Below are 17,405 nucleotides of genomic sequence, written 5' to 3'. Positions count from 1 at the left end.
ACAAATACAGGACTTAAAAAAATATGCAAAAATGTGTCAAACTGCTGAACTTGAAAAGAGACATAAGACTTGAGGTGGATTAAAAAGGTTTATATTTATTATTCAAACATCAGTTAAAAGTCTGCATAAACTGATTGCATTACAAAAAACACAGGCCTCTACGGTAAGAGAGACCTAAGAGCTGTTTGGTTTATTTACACAAGCCAGGGCAGTCAGCAAACTGTGCATCACGACGTATGATCTGTGCTAGAAGCAGCCACTGATGACAGCTTGTAAGGTAAGAAGCCTGCTGTAGAAGAAACATGATAACAGCTATCAGATGAACACACACAAGCAGGCAGCGGCTCCTGTATTACAGCAACGGGCAGGGAACAGCACTTGAGACTCCTGCTGGTTACTGAACTCACCTGATTATGGTTTACAAAAACTGAAAGATAAGAAAAAGCAGAATCAGTATTAAAACATCAAAAAGGCACTAAATCATACAAGTAGCTTAGTGGATGTCAATGGTAGAATTGAAGAGCACTGTTGTTTTTTGTCTCAAATTGTACGAGGTTCATTTTCTGGGAGCAAAAGACTCACTTCTGCTCTCTCTCATGGTGCTTTAGCTTCTCTGTCAGCATGCCTCTCACTCAGTTTCTTTCTGACAACTTTTTCAAGTTCAAGAAGCTGTGAATACAGCACTTCAGACATTTCCTCATCAATGTCCATCTGAAACATGAGCAAAAACACACAGAAAATCTCAATGAATTACATGTGAATAAAGCATCTTAAGCCGCATCACTAATCCCAGCTTCTCTTACGGATATTTTCATTTTTACAACAGTAAGCCAAATGGTCTCTGCTTAGTCACCTGTCGAGGTTGAGTGTAGTTCGTTCCAAATCCCGATGTTAAACTGTGATATTTTGCTCTTGGATCGAGACACTCTGGCTTTTGGATAAACAGCCAGTGCTGTGAAAAGCCAGAGCAGGACTTCATGATTGCAGTGCATTCATTGTAGAGACGTGAATCCATAAAGTATTTTCACAAAGGCGAAGACAGAAGAGGTCGACAACATACCAGTGCCTCTGCTCCGTTGTACGGTGTAAGTGTGAATGTGTTGGTGAAGAATCTAATCTGTTCAGCACAAACAGAAAGTCACAATAACACTAGGCGGTCCATATGCAACACCAGCAAACAAGGTTCACTTACCAGCCACATGATGGGCATGATGAGAGTCCAGAAGCAGGAGGGGAGGATGCCATAGGTCAGATTAGTCATCACCAGTCCTGGACAGATTACAGAGGAGAAGAGCCCCTGTCACACAGAGGGGATATGTGAGGCATTTTCCAGCTTAGCCTTGGCAAAGAAAAAAGCAGGCATACAAATGGAAAGTAGAGAAGCTGCTAATGCTGCAGGAGTGGTATGAATTTATACTGATTTTTTTTTCTTAGCCTTTTTGTTATGCTGTCAAAACTGGTCAACAGTGAGATTTATCTCAACTAAAGCCCAAATGATTTTTTGCTGCCAATGCAGATGCCACACTAGGGAGTAAATTCATTGTTAATTGTTATATCTGCAGATTTTACGAATGTGACTAGACAGTTGTGTAGCTGTCACAAACCATGTGTGTATTCAAATTTCTGCTAATATTCATTCACAATCAGCATGCATAATCAGCTTTGTGAATGTGTAATAAATACATCTGTATTCAAATTTGCAATTCACGTGCTTACAGATTTGTCTGTGTTGAGATTTATAAATCAACACAGCAGGTTTTATAGTGTTAAATCAACTCTGGGAGAGTCAGTTCTGATACTGTGCTGGTGTTTATTTTGGCCCAGTCTTTGCAAAGTTAATTTAACACTTTCTAAAGCATCACCAATACAACTCAGATCCAGTATTAAAGTAACTCTATCCAGAGTAAGAAATGAACTCTGTAAAACTAGAGATAGAAATCCATGACGATGCATTAGGAGACTTCCAAACGCCACCCAAAGACACCAACTCTAAGCAGTTGAGTTAAATCAACTCAAATCAACAGTGTAATTTCAACCCTATACTTTAACACTTTGTCTGAGGAGGTTACATTTTTCCACCACCTGCAGCAAGGAGGCAGTGACCTCAGCCAAGCAACAGCCAATACTGTACTGGTAATCTGCAGACTGTGTGACAGACAAACCTGGCTGTTCTTGTGTCTGTTGAGTGCCAGGCTGAGCATGTCTGACGCGTACTTGGATGAGCTGTAGGGCTCTGTCCCATTTCTGTGCTGCATGTCCTCCATGCTGAAGGCAGAGCGGCGGGCGTTACTCGAGGAGGTCCACACTATCCTGGACGTGTGACCTGCCTCACACAGCAGAGGTTCCAGCTCCCTGATCTAGACCACAGAGACAAGGACATCAGGTCCATGTGACAACTATACAGAGAGAATGGTCAAACACATGGGTGAGGATGACAGGGATTGCACTGCAATGTCACAGGTGTGACACACATTTCATAACCTGCATTGATCATAATGTTTTAGAATAAATAATGATTTGAAGTTATTTCTTTGTTTGAAGAGCTTGACTGATCGGTAACTGCTGAACTGTCCTGTCAGGATTTTTGGCTCTTTTGGCTCACACTCAGCTTGCTTGCTTGTGGTGGTGAATTAAGTTTCTTGTACTGCCTTCTTTTGTTGTTATTTTGAACGATACGATATGACACACTACTTAGAGTGATTGCAATACGAACCTTGGAATAAAAATCTGTCAACCTGTTTTTGGGCCATATCATTTCTCCCAAGGTAGCTATTCCTTTAATATCTCTGGCTATATTAGGATTTATGTACAATATTGGATTTACATGACTTTTGTATTAGTTTTGTTTGTCATGCAATCTATTCGCTACCTTAGCTATAAACAAAATCTGTATTTGCTTATTACATTGGTATTTCATTTCGAATTGCTCAACTGCTTTTTTTCCATAAAATAATCACAATATTTCTCTCTCTACAGAATAACATTAAATACACCTAAGAGTATATCCATATTGTGCATCCCAGGCAGTTTTATTTGTTGCAAATCTGTCTGTATGCAATATGCATATGCTACAACACAGTGCCCTTGAGCAAGGCACTTCAACCCTAATTGCTCCCTGGGCACCTGACATGGCAGCCCACTGCTCCTGTGTGTTTCACTGCATGTTGCATGTGTGTGTGTGTTTCAATCAGTGACGGGTTAAATGCAGAGAGAGAATTTCGGTGTATGCAAAAAAAACAAAAACAACAAAAAAAACCCACTGACAAAATAAAGTTTGAACTGATGACTATGTATACGGTGTCATATTAATACGTTATCTTATACATTTCATGTATGCGTGCAGAGTGTGGCGTACCAGGAGAAAATGACCAAAGAGGTTGGTGGTGAAAACTTCCTGCAGACCATCTGAGTTAAGGAGGTCCTGCTGAGTTAAGAGGCCCTCTGCTGTCGCAAACATGTGGATGACCTTCCTGCAGTGAGAGGGGACACTGTTACTGGCATGCAGCCATCAAGCTTGAAGCTGATATGAAATCAATCAAAATCAAAGCACAGGAAGTCAGGAACTCTGGAATTTTACCTGGAGAACAGACCCTTGAAAAATGCTTTGATATTCACTTGCGGGTTGGGCATAATTCCTGCATTTAGATACAGAAAATCAATTCTTCTGTACCTATGGAAAAACACAAATTTGCACAAAGACTCATCAATGTCAATTTTCTACTCATGGTTAATAGCTGAGAGAAGAAGGAACAGTAAAGCAGTGTGTGAGCGGCGTCATGATGGTTTCGGTACCTGGACTTGATCTGCTGAGCAGCAGTGAGCACTGACTGCACAGAGCCCACATCGAGGTGCAGTAAATCTACTTGGGCGTCGGTGTGAGAGGTCAGCAGAGCAGAGCGAGCGGCCTCGGCCCGCTGCATGTTTCTGCAGGCCAGACACAGCCGGAGCTGGCTGTCCTCAGTCAGCAGCCTTTCACACAGGGCTAGGCCAATGCCACTGCAGAGAGTGACAGATGGCAGACAAACACAAGAGCATCAACAAATTTCCCTAAGAAACTGTGTGATTACAGAGTAAATCAGCTGGTAAACTGAGAGAACTGTTTGCACTGCATTTGCTAAGTTACATCATCTTGACTGAACTATTCAAGACCAACTTTCTGCAAGTCATTTAAAGGACGCTTTTTTTGCGAATATGATAATAAATGCAATAAAGGGAAAAAATGAGGCTTTATATACCTCCTGCAAAATAATTCTTTTCAATACAAGACCTCTGTTCAAGTGCAATGACATAAAGGAACTTATAACAGCTGAGGCCAGCAGGGCAGTAGCCTAGCTTAGCATAAAGAATGACAGCAGGTGGAAATAACTAGCCTAACAAAATTATTACGTTTATTTAATCCATACACAAACAGAAATGTAAAACACAATTTGTGGTTTTAGGGGTAGCTGCATGCTGTTTGACAGTGAAATTTCAAATGTCACACGTGTGACATTTTCATAACTTATTTTTTGGCATTTTTGTACAGTAAACTCTCCTTACTTTTATAAATGGATGTACTGATATAGCAGTGAGAAGCTAATATCGGCTGAATTTATCAGTCGGGCTAAAATGTATTTATTTATTTTGCTTCTATAACGTGTTGTTACTTAAACCTTCACCGCATATTTTCTGATTGTAAATGATCTTGACACATACAAAAAGACAACGGATTAAAGACAGTCCTGCTGGTAGATTTCGTTACGGTCAGTTTGTCACAGAAGCAGCTAATCTCTAAGCAGAAGGGACAGTGAAGCTGTGTTTTCCGCCGCCACGTTAACACAAACTGACGCTTTTTCAGGGTTTATCAGCTTGTACGAAATGTCACTTGAAATGTCACACCGCGAAAAGTCAAGTCTACTCGTCGTTAAAACGCAGTTCAAATGGACCCACCTGTTCGCCCCGGTTACAACGACAACTTTCTCCATGTCTGACCGGAGTAAACACTCGGCTGCGGGTGAAAAGAGGACGAGAACAACGTCTCAAACCTGGTATAAGTTCATCTTTAACCGGGATGTTCGGCCCATCGTCCGATTCCGGGGTAAAGACACCAGCCTATATGCAAGAGCAGATGCGTGGAGTGATTGGATGTCAGCATGGAGCTAGCCAATCAGCTTCTACTACGGCAAGCGGAGAGACCAAAAACAGTAAAAAAAAAAAACGAAAAGAAAGAAAGAAAAAAGCGCAAGGATCGAAAGTGTCTCTGCGTGTCTAAATCCACTCAATGAGGAAAACGACAGGGGTAGTGTGACAAACAGCTGTGAATATTCAGTTTTCTTTATTTACAGAGATCTTTGGTTTGACAGCTATAAAACAGGAAACCATTCAACAATATACAGTCAACTTTGTTTCTGCAAGAAACACAAGCACCTTTATAAAACATGTCAGCAAACTGCTGCAGGGTAAAATACCAGTCATCCAGAAAGAAAGTCATTTGCTCATCTTACAATTTAAAAGCAAAAATATAAAATATTATAAAACACAACTATAGCGACACTAATAGATGTGGAACAGAAATAGATATATGTGTGGTAAAGAAATAAAAACAATATTCACAATTGTATTTAAAAATCTAGTATTACCATGAAATACTCTATCAATATATGCACTATAGGAAATAAAAAGAAATTAATAAATAGACAGAGGTATGAATAGTGCTACCTTGCATGATATCTACAATATAATGCTCCATATCTTATTTACAGCATCACTGTGGCAAGCAACTGATGAGATGTTCATAACTCCAAATTAACCCCAAATAAACTGAGATTTAAGGGAGGAATTGTGACAGTGCATGGCAGAGGGAAATGATCTGTTCCATCTGCTACACCAGGCTCTCCATCAGCTGAGTGTGTATCTCCTGAAAGCTTGGCCTCTGCTTGGCATTTCTCCTCCAGCAGCTCAGCATGAGATCATTGTAGACTCTATCGGGACAACAGGGAGGCTTTGGCAGGTACACCTGGAGGCATGAGAACAAAATGTCAATGTAGGATTCATTCTTAAAGGGCAAGGAGAAGTATTTTTCATATGAAGACATCACAACAAATTTGGCACTGTGAGATGCAAGATGCAGGGAAAATATGGGATACTTTGTATGATTACCACAAACAAGCTGTGACTGACCAACAAAATGTTACTGCTGAGGATTCAGTAGCTTAAACCTGTGCGTTATGCTCACCTGCTTGCCCTGGTCCCTGAAGAACTCCCCTGTGTTCTCAATGACCTGCTCGTCAGAGAGCTGAGAGTATGGCTGCTCCTCGCACAGAGTCAGAATCTCCCACAGAGTCACACCAAACGCCCACACATCACTGGCCATGGTGAACTTACCCTGAGAGAACAGATGACTTCAGTCCAAACGTGATGTAATTCACCTAAAGTGGACGATGGCTTGTACACATGTATTTGCTATATCAATATTTTTATCAGTTTTGACGGAACTTTTTTAATTTACAAAGCATCTGAATTATGAATAAAAAGAGTCAAAAGAGAGACACATATAACCTATGATTAACTGCATAATGCTGTTCCTTAAAATGAACATGAGTGCAACCCTTTTTTGGACAAGCGGGGCACTTGTGTTTCCATGGCCAGCCATCCCACACAGCACTCACCAGCAGGATGCTCTCCCAGGACATCCAGCGAATGGGCAGGACAGCCCGGCCCTGGATCCTGTAGTAGTCTCCTCTGTACAGGTTCCGACTCATACCGAAATCAGCAATCTTTATGGTGTAGTTTTTACCCACCAGGCAGTTGCGGGTTGCCAGATCCCGGTGGACAAAGTTGAGAGAGGACAAGTACTTCATACCAGATGCAATCTGCACAGCCATGCCAATTAGATTATTGTAGCTAAAGAGCAGAGGAGATAACGAAGAAGGAGAAAAATTACAGTGAAATGCACTTTTATTGCAGATATTCGCTACAGTTTAATGTGAAGACATGAGCCTACCGAACCATGCTCTTTCCTTCTTTTCCCTCTTGTTCTATCTTGTCTTCATCAGCAGCCTCTTTTAGTCTGAGATTGTGGAGGAATTGGTTCAGGTCTCCATTTTCCATGTACTCAGTGATCATGCACAGCGGATCTGTGTCCACACATACCGCCAGCAGACGGACAATGTTGGGGTCCCTTAGACGAGACATGATCCGGATCTCTTTCAGGAAGTCATTCCTGCGGCACAGTGGGCAACAAATGATTCTAATTTAGCACTTGATTGATGACTGAATAAAGAATACCAACTAGAGGGGAGCTGGTGTACCAGTGACTTTTACCTTGCATTCTTGTTGGCATCTTCCCTTAGCGTCTTCACAGCAACCATCAGAGGTGACTCATTGTTTACCTCTATAGACAAATCCTCATCCAAAAAGTCCTGCATGCCCTCTGCCTCACACAAGTGCACCTGTTTTAAAAAAGTCACTCCATCATCCACTTGGCACCACTTGAAACCTTCTGTTTAGTTTAATACCACTAAGTGTTGCCTATTTGTCAGCATGTACTGGATAGTCGCAGCGTTTCACACTCATGCTTTTACCTCACAGCAATATCTATCGTTCAGTTTTCAAAATGAGAACTATGAAGATGCATCACCATAACACATGCAAGGAGAGGACGGCCCGATTAACCTAATATGTTAAAAATACCAAATCAATGCCAACAAACATTAGAACGACAAAACTGAATGTACTTCTCCAAACTGGCCCTCTCCCAGCTTCTCCTTAAAGGTGAGCTTGTGCCTGGGAAACTCTCTCATGGAGGAATCGGTGCCAGCAAACAGATTCATGTTGACAGCCGTGAAGGAGTAGGTGCTGCTGTCTGAGGACTCCTGGAGGCTGATGATGTCTGCCTCTGCATAGTGGGGCGCACCGTCTGAGCCACTGGTGCTCGGCCCTGCTGTCGAAACACACAAATACACACACTTCAGCACCTGCAAGCAACATCCACAGCACTTATTACGCTGCGCGTTCGCCTTACCGAGGAGCTCGGTGGACTGAGCAAACTCGGGTAGTTTCCTGATAAGGCGTGAAGGCTCTTGGTAGTCGGCACAGAGGGGGAAGATTCTTTCATAGGTGGAATTGGAGGTGGAGCCATCCTCGCTGGTCAGAGAGGAGTGGTGGGAAGAGAAGGCCTGGGCCTGAACGGCAAGACGAGCCGTAAGCTCATCGTCCAGCAAGCGACGAGATGCCTACGAAAGTGAGTGTGTGGGAGTTTAATTCCTATCCCTCAAGTTTCTCAGTGTTTTATGCATAAATCCAAAATGTTGTTTCATGTCCAATAAAATGAAAAGATGTTTTCTTTACTCCCTCTTGGGCGTTATATCTTCCCTGCTGTTCAAACAAATCTCAGACCATTGTCTGATTTGTTTTGGCTCATGTTTAATCTCTGCATTCTACATATTTTTTTCCCATTAAGAACAGTAATGAAATGTTCAAAAATGTGTATCACATGTGTCTTGCATGAGCTGCAGTCCGTTTCTTTTCCCTTTAATATGTTAAATTTTCAGAAATCATAGTGTGTTAAGAACCTCTTTGTTTTATTTGTACGATGTTATTATCATTTTGTTTTATTTGTCCTACAACTTTACACAGCTGGATAGGATTTGCACACTAGCTGTATAGTTACGCATGTTATCTTTTAAATCATTATCAGCAATTATTGCCAATACAGTATGTAAGATCAGCACAAATGAATTGAATAAAAGAATTCCCTTCTCACCTTCTCAAGCATTTTCTGCCAGACCTGCCTCCAGAGGATGATGACAATGATAGCCAATAGGATGGCAATAATAGCCACCAAGCAGCCAATCAGGATCCTGGTATTGCTGTCGTCCACTTTATGAGTAGGGTCGTCCCCTAAGCAACCAGATGAGAGTTGGGAGTTGGATTTGCTTTAATCTATTACAGTTCAGTTTCTTATTGCATTATAAATCTTGCATTATCCAATACATGTTTCATTATACAGTAAAAACCCTGACATTTATTCTAATAGTTAGGGATGGTTAGTTTCTGATGCTGTCAGCAGGGGGCACTGTTTAACCAGAAAACTTTTTAGTTGAACAACCAGCAATTACTTGCACTTTTGGAACAAGATAAATCATCATAGTAAGTTGTATGACATCAATTCAAATTTAATTCATCAAAATCATGAATGAACGATCTTATGAATATATGAAAGGTTTTTAATGTGTTAACTGAAAGTTACACTCAGTCCATGTTTAGTTTACCACCACATCACTTCCCAGCAGCCCTATGTCAAACTAGCATGCACTCCCTCCGACCACCATTTTTATTCGCTGCCTGACTGTCACTTAAGTAAAATTACAACACCTCTACACCTCTTAAGAAAAAAAAAGACATGTTGAGTGTTGAGCTACTGACCTGGCAGTGGGTCTGTGGGTTTGCCAGTAGTGAGAGATGTATTATACACAGCCGAACCTGTGAGAGAAAGACAAGGGAATGCATTTACACTGCGTGGGAGACAGAAGCCCTTTCTAATGAGACACATTATCAAATCAAATTTTCTAACGAGCCACCGACTAGAAGATGAGACCCGCCCCTGATTCCAGTTTTACCTGACTGGAAGGCCACCTCACTGAACAGCATCCAAACGTCGCTGAAGTGGAAACGGCATTTGATGGTGCTGGCTGTGTGGTCCCCAAGGGGCACGGTGATGAAGCGAGCACTTTGACTCACGTGGTCAACGGTGGGCCTGAAGGTCACCGGGTTGGCCTCCCAGTCTGATCCTGACCGGAAGTAACAGCTGGCCTGTCTGAACATCCTCACCCCCCTGCTGAACATGTTATTACAGTGAACCTGTGAAGGTGGAGGCGAGATGTGTAATTAAAAGCAAGCATGGTACTAATAATCTGTAAATTGCAAATTATCCTGTTACGTGGTATATATATTTATTTATGTTCCAGTGACAGTTATGACTAAACTGCAAAACAGTCTGAATCGAAAGAGGAGATGATGCAGGCGCAGATGTAGCGATGATTAATCTGTCTTGCTGCGTTGTGGCTGAAAACCATTATCTCCCATCTCTGGCCACAGCACTTACCCATGACAAATCGGCTAATTATCCAGAAAAAAGTCATTTTCACACCGTGAGACTATTTTGCATAATTTTATAACATTTATTCCCCAATAAAATCTGCAGCTATAGAAGATGGTGCTCACCCAGCATGGTGCAGCACAGTTCACTTCAGCATAGTGCTGGCTCAGCAATTTTACACATATTCCACTTTTACACTGTTAAGCCATTCAGTGAACTACCCACAAGTTCTCCCCTGCACCAGCTCCCTACCTTCATGGAGGTGAAGTTTCGGACATGGTCAAAGTCAAAGATCATCTCCACGTAACCTTTGGGGAAGCTCTTGTTGTTCCAGCCCACGTAGTCGTAGCCTGGCCATGTGCTGTATATGTGGCTGTGCAGAAAATCATCCAGACCCCAGTTGCCATCTGTCAGCTGGCCGAGGCCTTTTGTCAGTCTAGAAAGCACAACCATTTAAAATTTTGTCCATCGAGGAGTTACAGAAAAAAATTACTGCACTCACAGGAAGCAAACAACATGATGACTGTGATTGAAATGAGCTATAATTGTGGCCTACGTCTTTCTTTCCAGAAGTAGTGGTAGAAAAAAAAAAACCTTTCAGCTGAAGCTCCATCATACACAGAGTCATTAAAGTAGACATCCAGACCTCTGTAGATCATTTGGTGCCCATCTGGAATGCTATAAGACATCAGGCCATCTACAGGGGACAGGTCAAAGGACAAGGATTCCACTCCATGCTCATAGGATGTTAAGTTTCAAAAAAGGAATACACACTTTGGTAGTTATTTAAATGGATGAGCCAGTTGACGCTATAGTGCACTCTGAAAGTAGCGACTAACCCAGCCATTGGCAGCCGTAGAGCTCCACTCTCATACACACGATCATGGAGTGGTCTGTCACAGGCATAAAGCGCACAAAACGAGCTATGATGGGAGGCTCCAGATCCTTCAGCACCACATCATATGCATTCCTGTTCCCCTCAATGACCTGGAAGAGGAGACACAGATGACATGCATAACAGTTATTGAGTGAAACAAATCAGACCACTTAAATATAATGGATGATGTGTTGAGGCGTCAAAGAAAAAGTCTGCTGCAGGGAAGTGGGGATGGTGAATGACTGAAGTGTTATGTGCAGCTCTCTAGTAACATAAAAAAGGAATTTCAAATTAATTGTGAAACCTTGTTGAATCAAGCAGGTACGCTTTCTCTCATGCCAGCATTGCTGCTTGTGCTGCTGTTTCTTAACTGACCACATTTCCTGTGAACTCTGCTCCTATCTGCTGCAATGAAAATGTTATATTTTGGTTGAACTTCTTGCCATCTCTCACCAGTTGTGGAGGATAAACTGTATTCAGGTCGAAAGTAAAAGCAGCAAAACTATGATTTAAAAAACACTCCTTATTAGTAAAAGTCCTGCACATAAAATGTTATTTGAATAAAAGAAGTTACGAAAAGTAAATGTACTCATATTTCATAACAATTGCCCCAGTGAGTGTTATACTGCTGACTATATTCATTTGTATTGTTTTTGTATTCGAAGCATTATTTTAATGGTCAACCTGGGACTATTTTTTATATACTGTTGGTTACTTTAAACTATTTGCATCACATCATACAAGTTCATTATAAGTTTTATATAAAAATTGTCTGTAAACTAACTAGTGAAAAGAAGTTATTAAATGAATGCAGTGGAGTAAATAGTATTAGAAGTATAAAGTAGCAGAAAATGTAACAACTTAAAAGTTCATGTATCTCAAGTGTAAATTCATGTATAATACTAGAATAAAAGTACTTAGTTACATTTCACTGATACCTTTCACTTTGTTACAATTACTGTGACACAATCTGTGAATATCTGTCATAACAATGGAAGCTAAAATGCAATGACTGGCACTTACAGATACTTTGTTTGTTTACTTTTCGTTTCGTTTACTTGCTGTTTACTTTTGTTTAGACATGTGATGAGAAATTGATCATTGATCCCTTGATCTAAGTCAGATACACGGATTCAAAGTAGCTACCTGTTGTAAACTGTAATACACAATACTGTGGCAGTTTTTGCTCCAGTCCTACACTTGCACGTGATCCAGTTAAAATGTCATAATCATGTGTCGACAAACTGAGTCACGCACGCTAATGTCTGAAATGAGACAGACACACACAGTATTATCTAGACATGCTCACCTGCCTTCCCTTCCTATCGTGCCAGCTGACCCAGTTGCTGCCGTCGCGGCTGTATTTGATCCTGTATCGCTGAGCAAACTCATTACCCATGCCGTCCGCGTGGCGACCTTGGGTGCCCACCAGTGTGATGAAATACAGTGAGCGCAGGTCCACCTGGAGATAATCTTTGAGGCTGTCTGGCTGTGACATGATGTCAGGGCACCAGGCCCCATCACCGTCTCCGTTGTCTAAGTCAAGCCTGAAGAGGAGGAGGATATAAGAGCGAAGGGTTCAGGTAGAGAGGATGAGAGGAGCATGACAATGACGAAGAGAGAAGAAGAAAAGGCATAGAAAGAGAGGAAAGAAACGCAGAAAGACATGAACAGAGAAAATTGAAATGAATGACTGTATCTAATATAACCTTTCCTCTAATGGTGAATTTATATGTACATTAGAAGACCTTCCTCCTTTTGTAAAGTAGCCCCATAATTATTTAACATGCAGCCAGTTATGCTATGCTTTAAATTAAACAGCTACTAAATGGATCCTGAGCTAAGACTGTTTTGTCTGTGCTACAGCAGGTCTGAGGCAGATTTTGAAACCAAAGCAGTGATGAGTTTGAACTAAACAGAAGGAGAATTTGGTTTGAAAAGAGAGAGCGAGCTTTGCAGATTATCAGTAACGCAAGAGACTGCAATATATTTCTTATGTTGGAGGTAAAGTTTAGTGAACACCCTGCATGTTATCTTAATGATATGAGAGGTTTTAAGTACGTTGACCAAAGCAAGTAAAATGAAACAGATATAAGAAAAGAAATATATCATCCAACATGCCTGCCAAATCTCGCAGCAGTTGACTCAGACCACTGACTGGAGGCAGAGATGTCCTCGTCCTGAATCTGCCCGCCGCTCATACCGAGAGGATATCGACACATTTCTACAAACACAGGAAGCGTCACTGATACACATGCTGCTCACATTTTCAATATGTTTTAACATGTTTGCACGAATGAGACCTTTATGCTTTCACGTTCCTTACGAGCTCTCATCCTTTTTCATGTATTAGCAGGATGTGAGGGATGGAGCGTGAAGTGGTCAGTTCTCATCCCTTCCCCCAGTCCCTTTCCTGCAGCCCTGCAAGGCCTCCTGAGCCAAACAGAGGCATCACTGTGTAGGTGCCAATCTAAGCAAAATGAGATGGGAGTGGCCTCGGAGGTGGTTTTTAATCATTTCTATACACGTGAGAAACATTTCTGACGTTTAAAGCATCTGCTTGGCACTAACTGCTGTGTTTATGTGTTAATATAACCCACTGACCATACCGTATATCTGCTCACTGTGTCTGTCAGTGGTTTATTCTTACAATGTCTACCTGGTAATTACGGCACGTCTGTATTTTATTCACCTACATCTGACATGCGCTTGGAGAGAGCAGCAGAACAAACAAGTCTTTTACTGTGAAAATATTCAAAGGGAAAGTCAAATGAGTGCATGTGTGTGTGTTTGTAGTGTGTGTGTGTGTGTGTGTGTGTGTAGGTGAGGGTGTTACCTACAACTACGCCTACATATTTTCTTTTTTTTTCTTCCACGAATGCCCCCTGCTTGTGAAAGGTCTGCCTGTTCTGAGGATATTTGCTGTCTGACCATTAGGTAAACCACATATACACTCTCTCTCTCTCTCTCGCTCTCTCTCTCTCCCTGTGTCTCACACACACACACACACACACACACACACACACACACAGCCCACCCACCTAAATTTGCTTTCCTTCTCCATCTTGTCAACATGCTTGTCTCTCAGGAATAAGAAGACTTTATTTTAAGCTTATACATGACATATCCACATCGACTGGCTCACACTCCACACTAAACTCGCATTAACTTGCATACAACTAAACTCGTTATATCACTGACTGTCTGACTGGCACATGGATTCAGCAGGGTGAACCTCCTGAGACGAGATTCCTGCAGCAACCGCTATATCAAAAAGTGTCCCTCAGCAAGATATTTAACCCTTGCCTGCTGTGAGAATGAAGGACATGGATGTTACAGATAAATATCTGCTGTACCTGGGGTGACTTGAGATTGCACGGTGGCAGCCAGAAGGATAAAGAAGACATGGTGTGAGATTTGCTGAACCTTCATGACCTTCATCCCGTCCCTGCACGCCTGAAAGTTTCAAGGTTTAGGATCAGTAGATGCAATTAGTATTACCATCATATACGTCACATATCCCGACAGTAAATTCTGTGCTTTGTATAAAAGCTTTTGCACGATTGAAAGACTTTATTGTCACACACACAAACAATACGCGTACTGAAAAGCACGGTGGCATACTCTTAAGCATGTGCTGTGTGTGAGAACTTTAACTTCAGTATATTTAAGGTAAACACAGCAGAACATAAATGAATGAAGAGGAGTAAAAATGAAATTGAAAACAAGAAATATAAAGGGTAAAAATCTGAAATGAAAATGATTTCAGGATGTTATATAGAGCTGAACATTCATAAAACCCCACACTGTCTGACTCACACAGGATCTTCTCTCTACCACAGCAGTTAGTGCACTTTATTTACCTTGCAGAAGCCACGTGAAGCACTCAGTAACTTACAGCTCACACAAGCAAACTCCGACTGCTGTTCAGAAACTACACTACAGTACTTCATGTGGAGAGCTGTTGGTGTTGTTCTGTGTCACTGTGATCATGAATTTGTATATTTTTCTTTGTATTTCTGTGTGTGTGTACATGCATCAAACTTTCTGGTGGAATAACTTATTAAAAACAACAACAATACAAATAAAATGCAAATTAAGCTCTAACATCACATTCTTCTTCACCTTAATATAAACACATAAATCTTTTTTCTTGCGCTTAAGCTTATTCTAAATCTGTATTATGTATTTTCCAGCATGAGGTCACTGTTTTTACTGAGCTGAACTGAGCCAAACTTCCACAAAGTTAATGTGGTGTTCATAGCTACATATGAGAAAAATATGGATTTGACTTACTTTTGAAAATTCTTCTCTCGCTATTACGAGACCATCTGTTTCAGGGAATATTCCACATCTACTCGCTGACCTCTTCCTCCTGCAGCTTCCTCACAAGGACTTTCTGGGAATGGAAGAGAGAGAGAGAGAGAGAGAGAGAGAGAGAGAGAGAGAGAGAGAGAGAGAGAGAGAGGGAGGAAATGGAGGCTGATGTAACAGTCTTTCTGGCTGGAGGAAAGAAACAGAAAATAACACACTTAGGGATTTTTTTCGAGGTGAGGCCAAAATCCCAGAATTCCACCTGATCCACAAATGGTTTCAATTATGGCCCACAGAGGCAGCTGAGAGCAGCAGAATTTGGCAGCTTCCTCCAAGAGCTACTGACAAAAACAGACTGGAGTCGATTTTCCTGCAGAGGAGAACCTGCTAATTACTGAAGGAGACATGATGTTAAAAAAAAAAAAAAAAAAAAAAACAGCGCAAGATACAAACAAGATGAGTCACAGCTGGGACGGACACAGCAGCTACAGCAGAAAGGCAGCAGAAGCTTGTTTTGAGGATCAGAAATGAATATGTAAATCATTTAATCACAGCACAACATACTGTACATACTGTAAATTATCCTAACTAATATGAAACTTTTTTCATATAACTCTTACAATTCTCTTCTATACAATTAGTTTTACAAGAACTTTTTAAGAATGTTTTAAGTAATCTGAAAAAGGTTTCTCTCTACTCACAGTTATTTGGAAGAGCTGATGCACTAACTCAACTAATGATGAGAAATTTCCTTCAGATGTTATCTGTGAAAACAAAGGCTTATGTGAACGTCACGGTGACAGGTAATAAGCCGGAAAGTAAAGGCTTCACACATTGTTTTTCTTTTTTAACACACTATTTAAACACTATTTAGAGCCACAAAGCTTCAAAGGTTTTTCAGCACATCTGATCTGTGACTTCTAACTGCTAATCATTAAAGAAAACGGTTGCTGTTATCATAACGTAACTATATTAAAACTTATACAATAGATCTTAATCATTGACAATTAGGGACTCTCATGGAGTGAGATGAGAACAGCCATATCTGATATCTGTGATTGAGTCGTATCAATCTTTTCATCTAACTCTTGGCAACAAGGTTAACAAGTGTTTGATTCCCTAAATGTGAAACAATTTCTAAGAAATTACTAAGAAATCATGCCATGATAACATATGAGTGTGTCTCCTTATTAAAGCTGGCCTTGATGGAGTTGCAGAGTATCACATATTATTCAAGAAATGGGTCAGAAAGAAACCAAAAGATTCTTGAGTACTTGGAAATTCTGCTGCCTGCCACCGATTCTTGGGAATGTATGATACACAGACACAGAAACCGGTGATTTCCAGAGTTACTCACATCTGTAGCAGAGAACGAATATCATCCAGACAGATCAGTCTGAATTGGGTAATGGGACTGGTACCGTATGTCTTAAAAAGCTTAAGTGTCTACAGCCATGCATTCAGTTAGCAGGAGTAACCCTAACCCTATCATTAACTAACTTCATTTTGTAACATATCGATCCTTTTCCTCCGTAGAGAGCTTCTTTTCATATGGGCATTTATCTTTCATTCCTGATGACTGATGATGGATGATTAACGGATTGCAAATGAGTGGAGACAGTAGCAGATAATGACCAGCTAGTTTACTGTCTTCTAAAAATGGAGGCCGTTAATGCACCACAATCCCCATTTCTTGATGTGGTGGACTGACTGACATTGCCATTGCTAGCCCAGCTACAAACACTGCACTGCAAGTACCAGTGAGTTTTTTTGAATAGATTTTACCTGCAGAATACAAGAGAGGGAGACAGAATGACACTATAAGCATTTTTCATAATCAAGCAAATGATAGTAGAGGCCAGGTCCTGGAGGCCACCCACTATCTGTGTCAGCAGCTGCTGCTCCAGTGGAGCTGCAGGGTGTAGTGGCTGGATGTGGGTGGGTAATGGCTGATATTCGTCATATTTTCCAGTTTATCTGCAGCGTTACACCAAGCTGCTGCTGTCTGCACATACAGTGGGCTTAATGGGAGAGAACCCTATTTAATGACCACAGCTAGTGTATCTCTAACAATAATAGAGCCATCATCATCACAAATGACCTTTTGCATGCCCACATTCTATTTTCTCAGCCAAT

General features: G+C 41.1%; 2 protein-coding genes across 5 annotated transcripts; both read right to left on the bottom strand.

Moving 5' to 3' along the window:
• Positions 1-74: 74 nt before the first annotated feature.
• LOC124070086 (3-keto-steroid reductase/17-beta-hydroxysteroid dehydrogenase 7-like) lies at positions 75-5,105 on the bottom strand. Of its 3 annotated transcripts, none has more exons than XM_046409725.1 (11): positions 4,930-5,104; positions 3,793-3,996; positions 3,578-3,670; positions 3,356-3,470; positions 2,163-2,357; positions 1,193-1,297; positions 1,061-1,117; positions 854-952; positions 583-711; positions 408-427; positions 75-289 (listed from the first exon to the last, which is right to left on the bottom strand). In XM_046409725.1, exons 1-9 carry the CDS (start codon positions 4,962-4,964, stop codon positions 595-597), a joined length of 1,020 nt encoding a protein of 339 aa, XP_046265681.1. In that variant the 5' UTR covers positions 4,965-5,104; the 3' UTR covers positions 75-289; positions 408-427; positions 583-594. The 3 variants fall into 3 exon arrangements, 2 of the variants coding, with proteins under 2 accessions (XP_046265681.1, XP_046265682.1); XM_046409726.1 differs by having other exon boundaries at positions 75-286; XR_006845138.1 differs by lacking the exons at positions 75-289; positions 408-427; positions 583-711; positions 854-952 and having other exon boundaries at positions 1,076-1,117; positions 1,193-1,269; positions 4,930-5,105.
• Positions 5,106-5,290: 185 nt separating this feature from the next.
• On the bottom strand, positions 5,291-15,358 carry LOC124070080 (discoidin domain-containing receptor 2-like). 2 transcript variants are annotated; one of them, XM_046409717.1, is made up of 17 exons: positions 15,252-15,358; positions 14,312-14,411; positions 13,077-13,179; positions 12,265-12,502; positions 10,918-11,065; positions 10,673-10,775; positions 10,331-10,514; positions 9,600-9,840; positions 9,406-9,462; positions 8,744-8,880; positions 8,003-8,213; positions 7,716-7,921; positions 7,303-7,430; positions 6,983-7,201; positions 6,648-6,882; positions 6,215-6,364; positions 5,291-5,995 (listed from the first exon to the last, which is right to left on the bottom strand). In XM_046409717.1, exons 2-17 carry the CDS (start codon positions 14,394-14,396, stop codon positions 5,861-5,863), a joined length of 2,580 nt encoding a protein of 859 aa, XP_046265673.1. In that variant the 5' UTR covers positions 14,397-14,411; positions 15,252-15,358; the 3' UTR covers positions 5,291-5,860. The 2 variants fall into 2 exon arrangements, with proteins under 2 accessions (XP_046265673.1, XP_046265671.1); XM_046409715.1 differs by having other exon boundaries at positions 7,716-8,213.
• Positions 15,359-17,405: the final 2,047 nt, after the last annotated feature.

This window comes from Scatophagus argus, chromosome 13 (assembly GCF_020382885.2).
Source record: "Scatophagus argus isolate fScaArg1 chromosome 13, fScaArg1.pri, whole genome shotgun sequence".
Taxonomy (NCBI): Eukaryota; Metazoa; Chordata; class Actinopteri; family Scatophagidae; genus Scatophagus; species Scatophagus argus.
Note: the sequence above shows the minus strand (reverse complement) of the source record. Positions and strands in the feature narration are given on the sequence as shown.

Bases quoted from the DNA above. Each gene is read 5' to 3' on its own strand.
- LOC124070086 (XM_046409725.1), bottom strand. From the start codon at position 4,964: ATGGAGAAAGTTGTCGTTGTAACCGGGGCGAACAG. The intron at 1,118-1,192 runs GTAAGTGAACCT...TGTGCTGAACAG, and splicing joins TCATGCCCATCATGTGGCTG to ATTAGATTCTTCACCAACAC. The intron at 953-1,060 runs GTATGTTGTCGA...GGCTTTTCACAG, and splicing joins ACAACGGAGCAGAGGCACTG to CACTGGCTGTTTATCCAAAA.
- LOC124070080 (XM_046409715.1), bottom strand. From the start codon at position 14,396: ATGAAGGTCATGAAGGTTCAGCAAATCTCACACCATGTCTTCTTTATC. The intron at 11,066-12,264 runs GTGAGCATGTCT...CTCCTCTTCCAG, and splicing joins ACGATAGGAAGGGAAGGCAG to GTCATTGAGGGGAACAGGAA. The intron at 8,881-9,405 runs GTCAGTAGCTCA...CTGGTTGCTTAG, and splicing joins ACCCACAGACCCACTGCCAG to GGGACGACCCTACTCATAAA.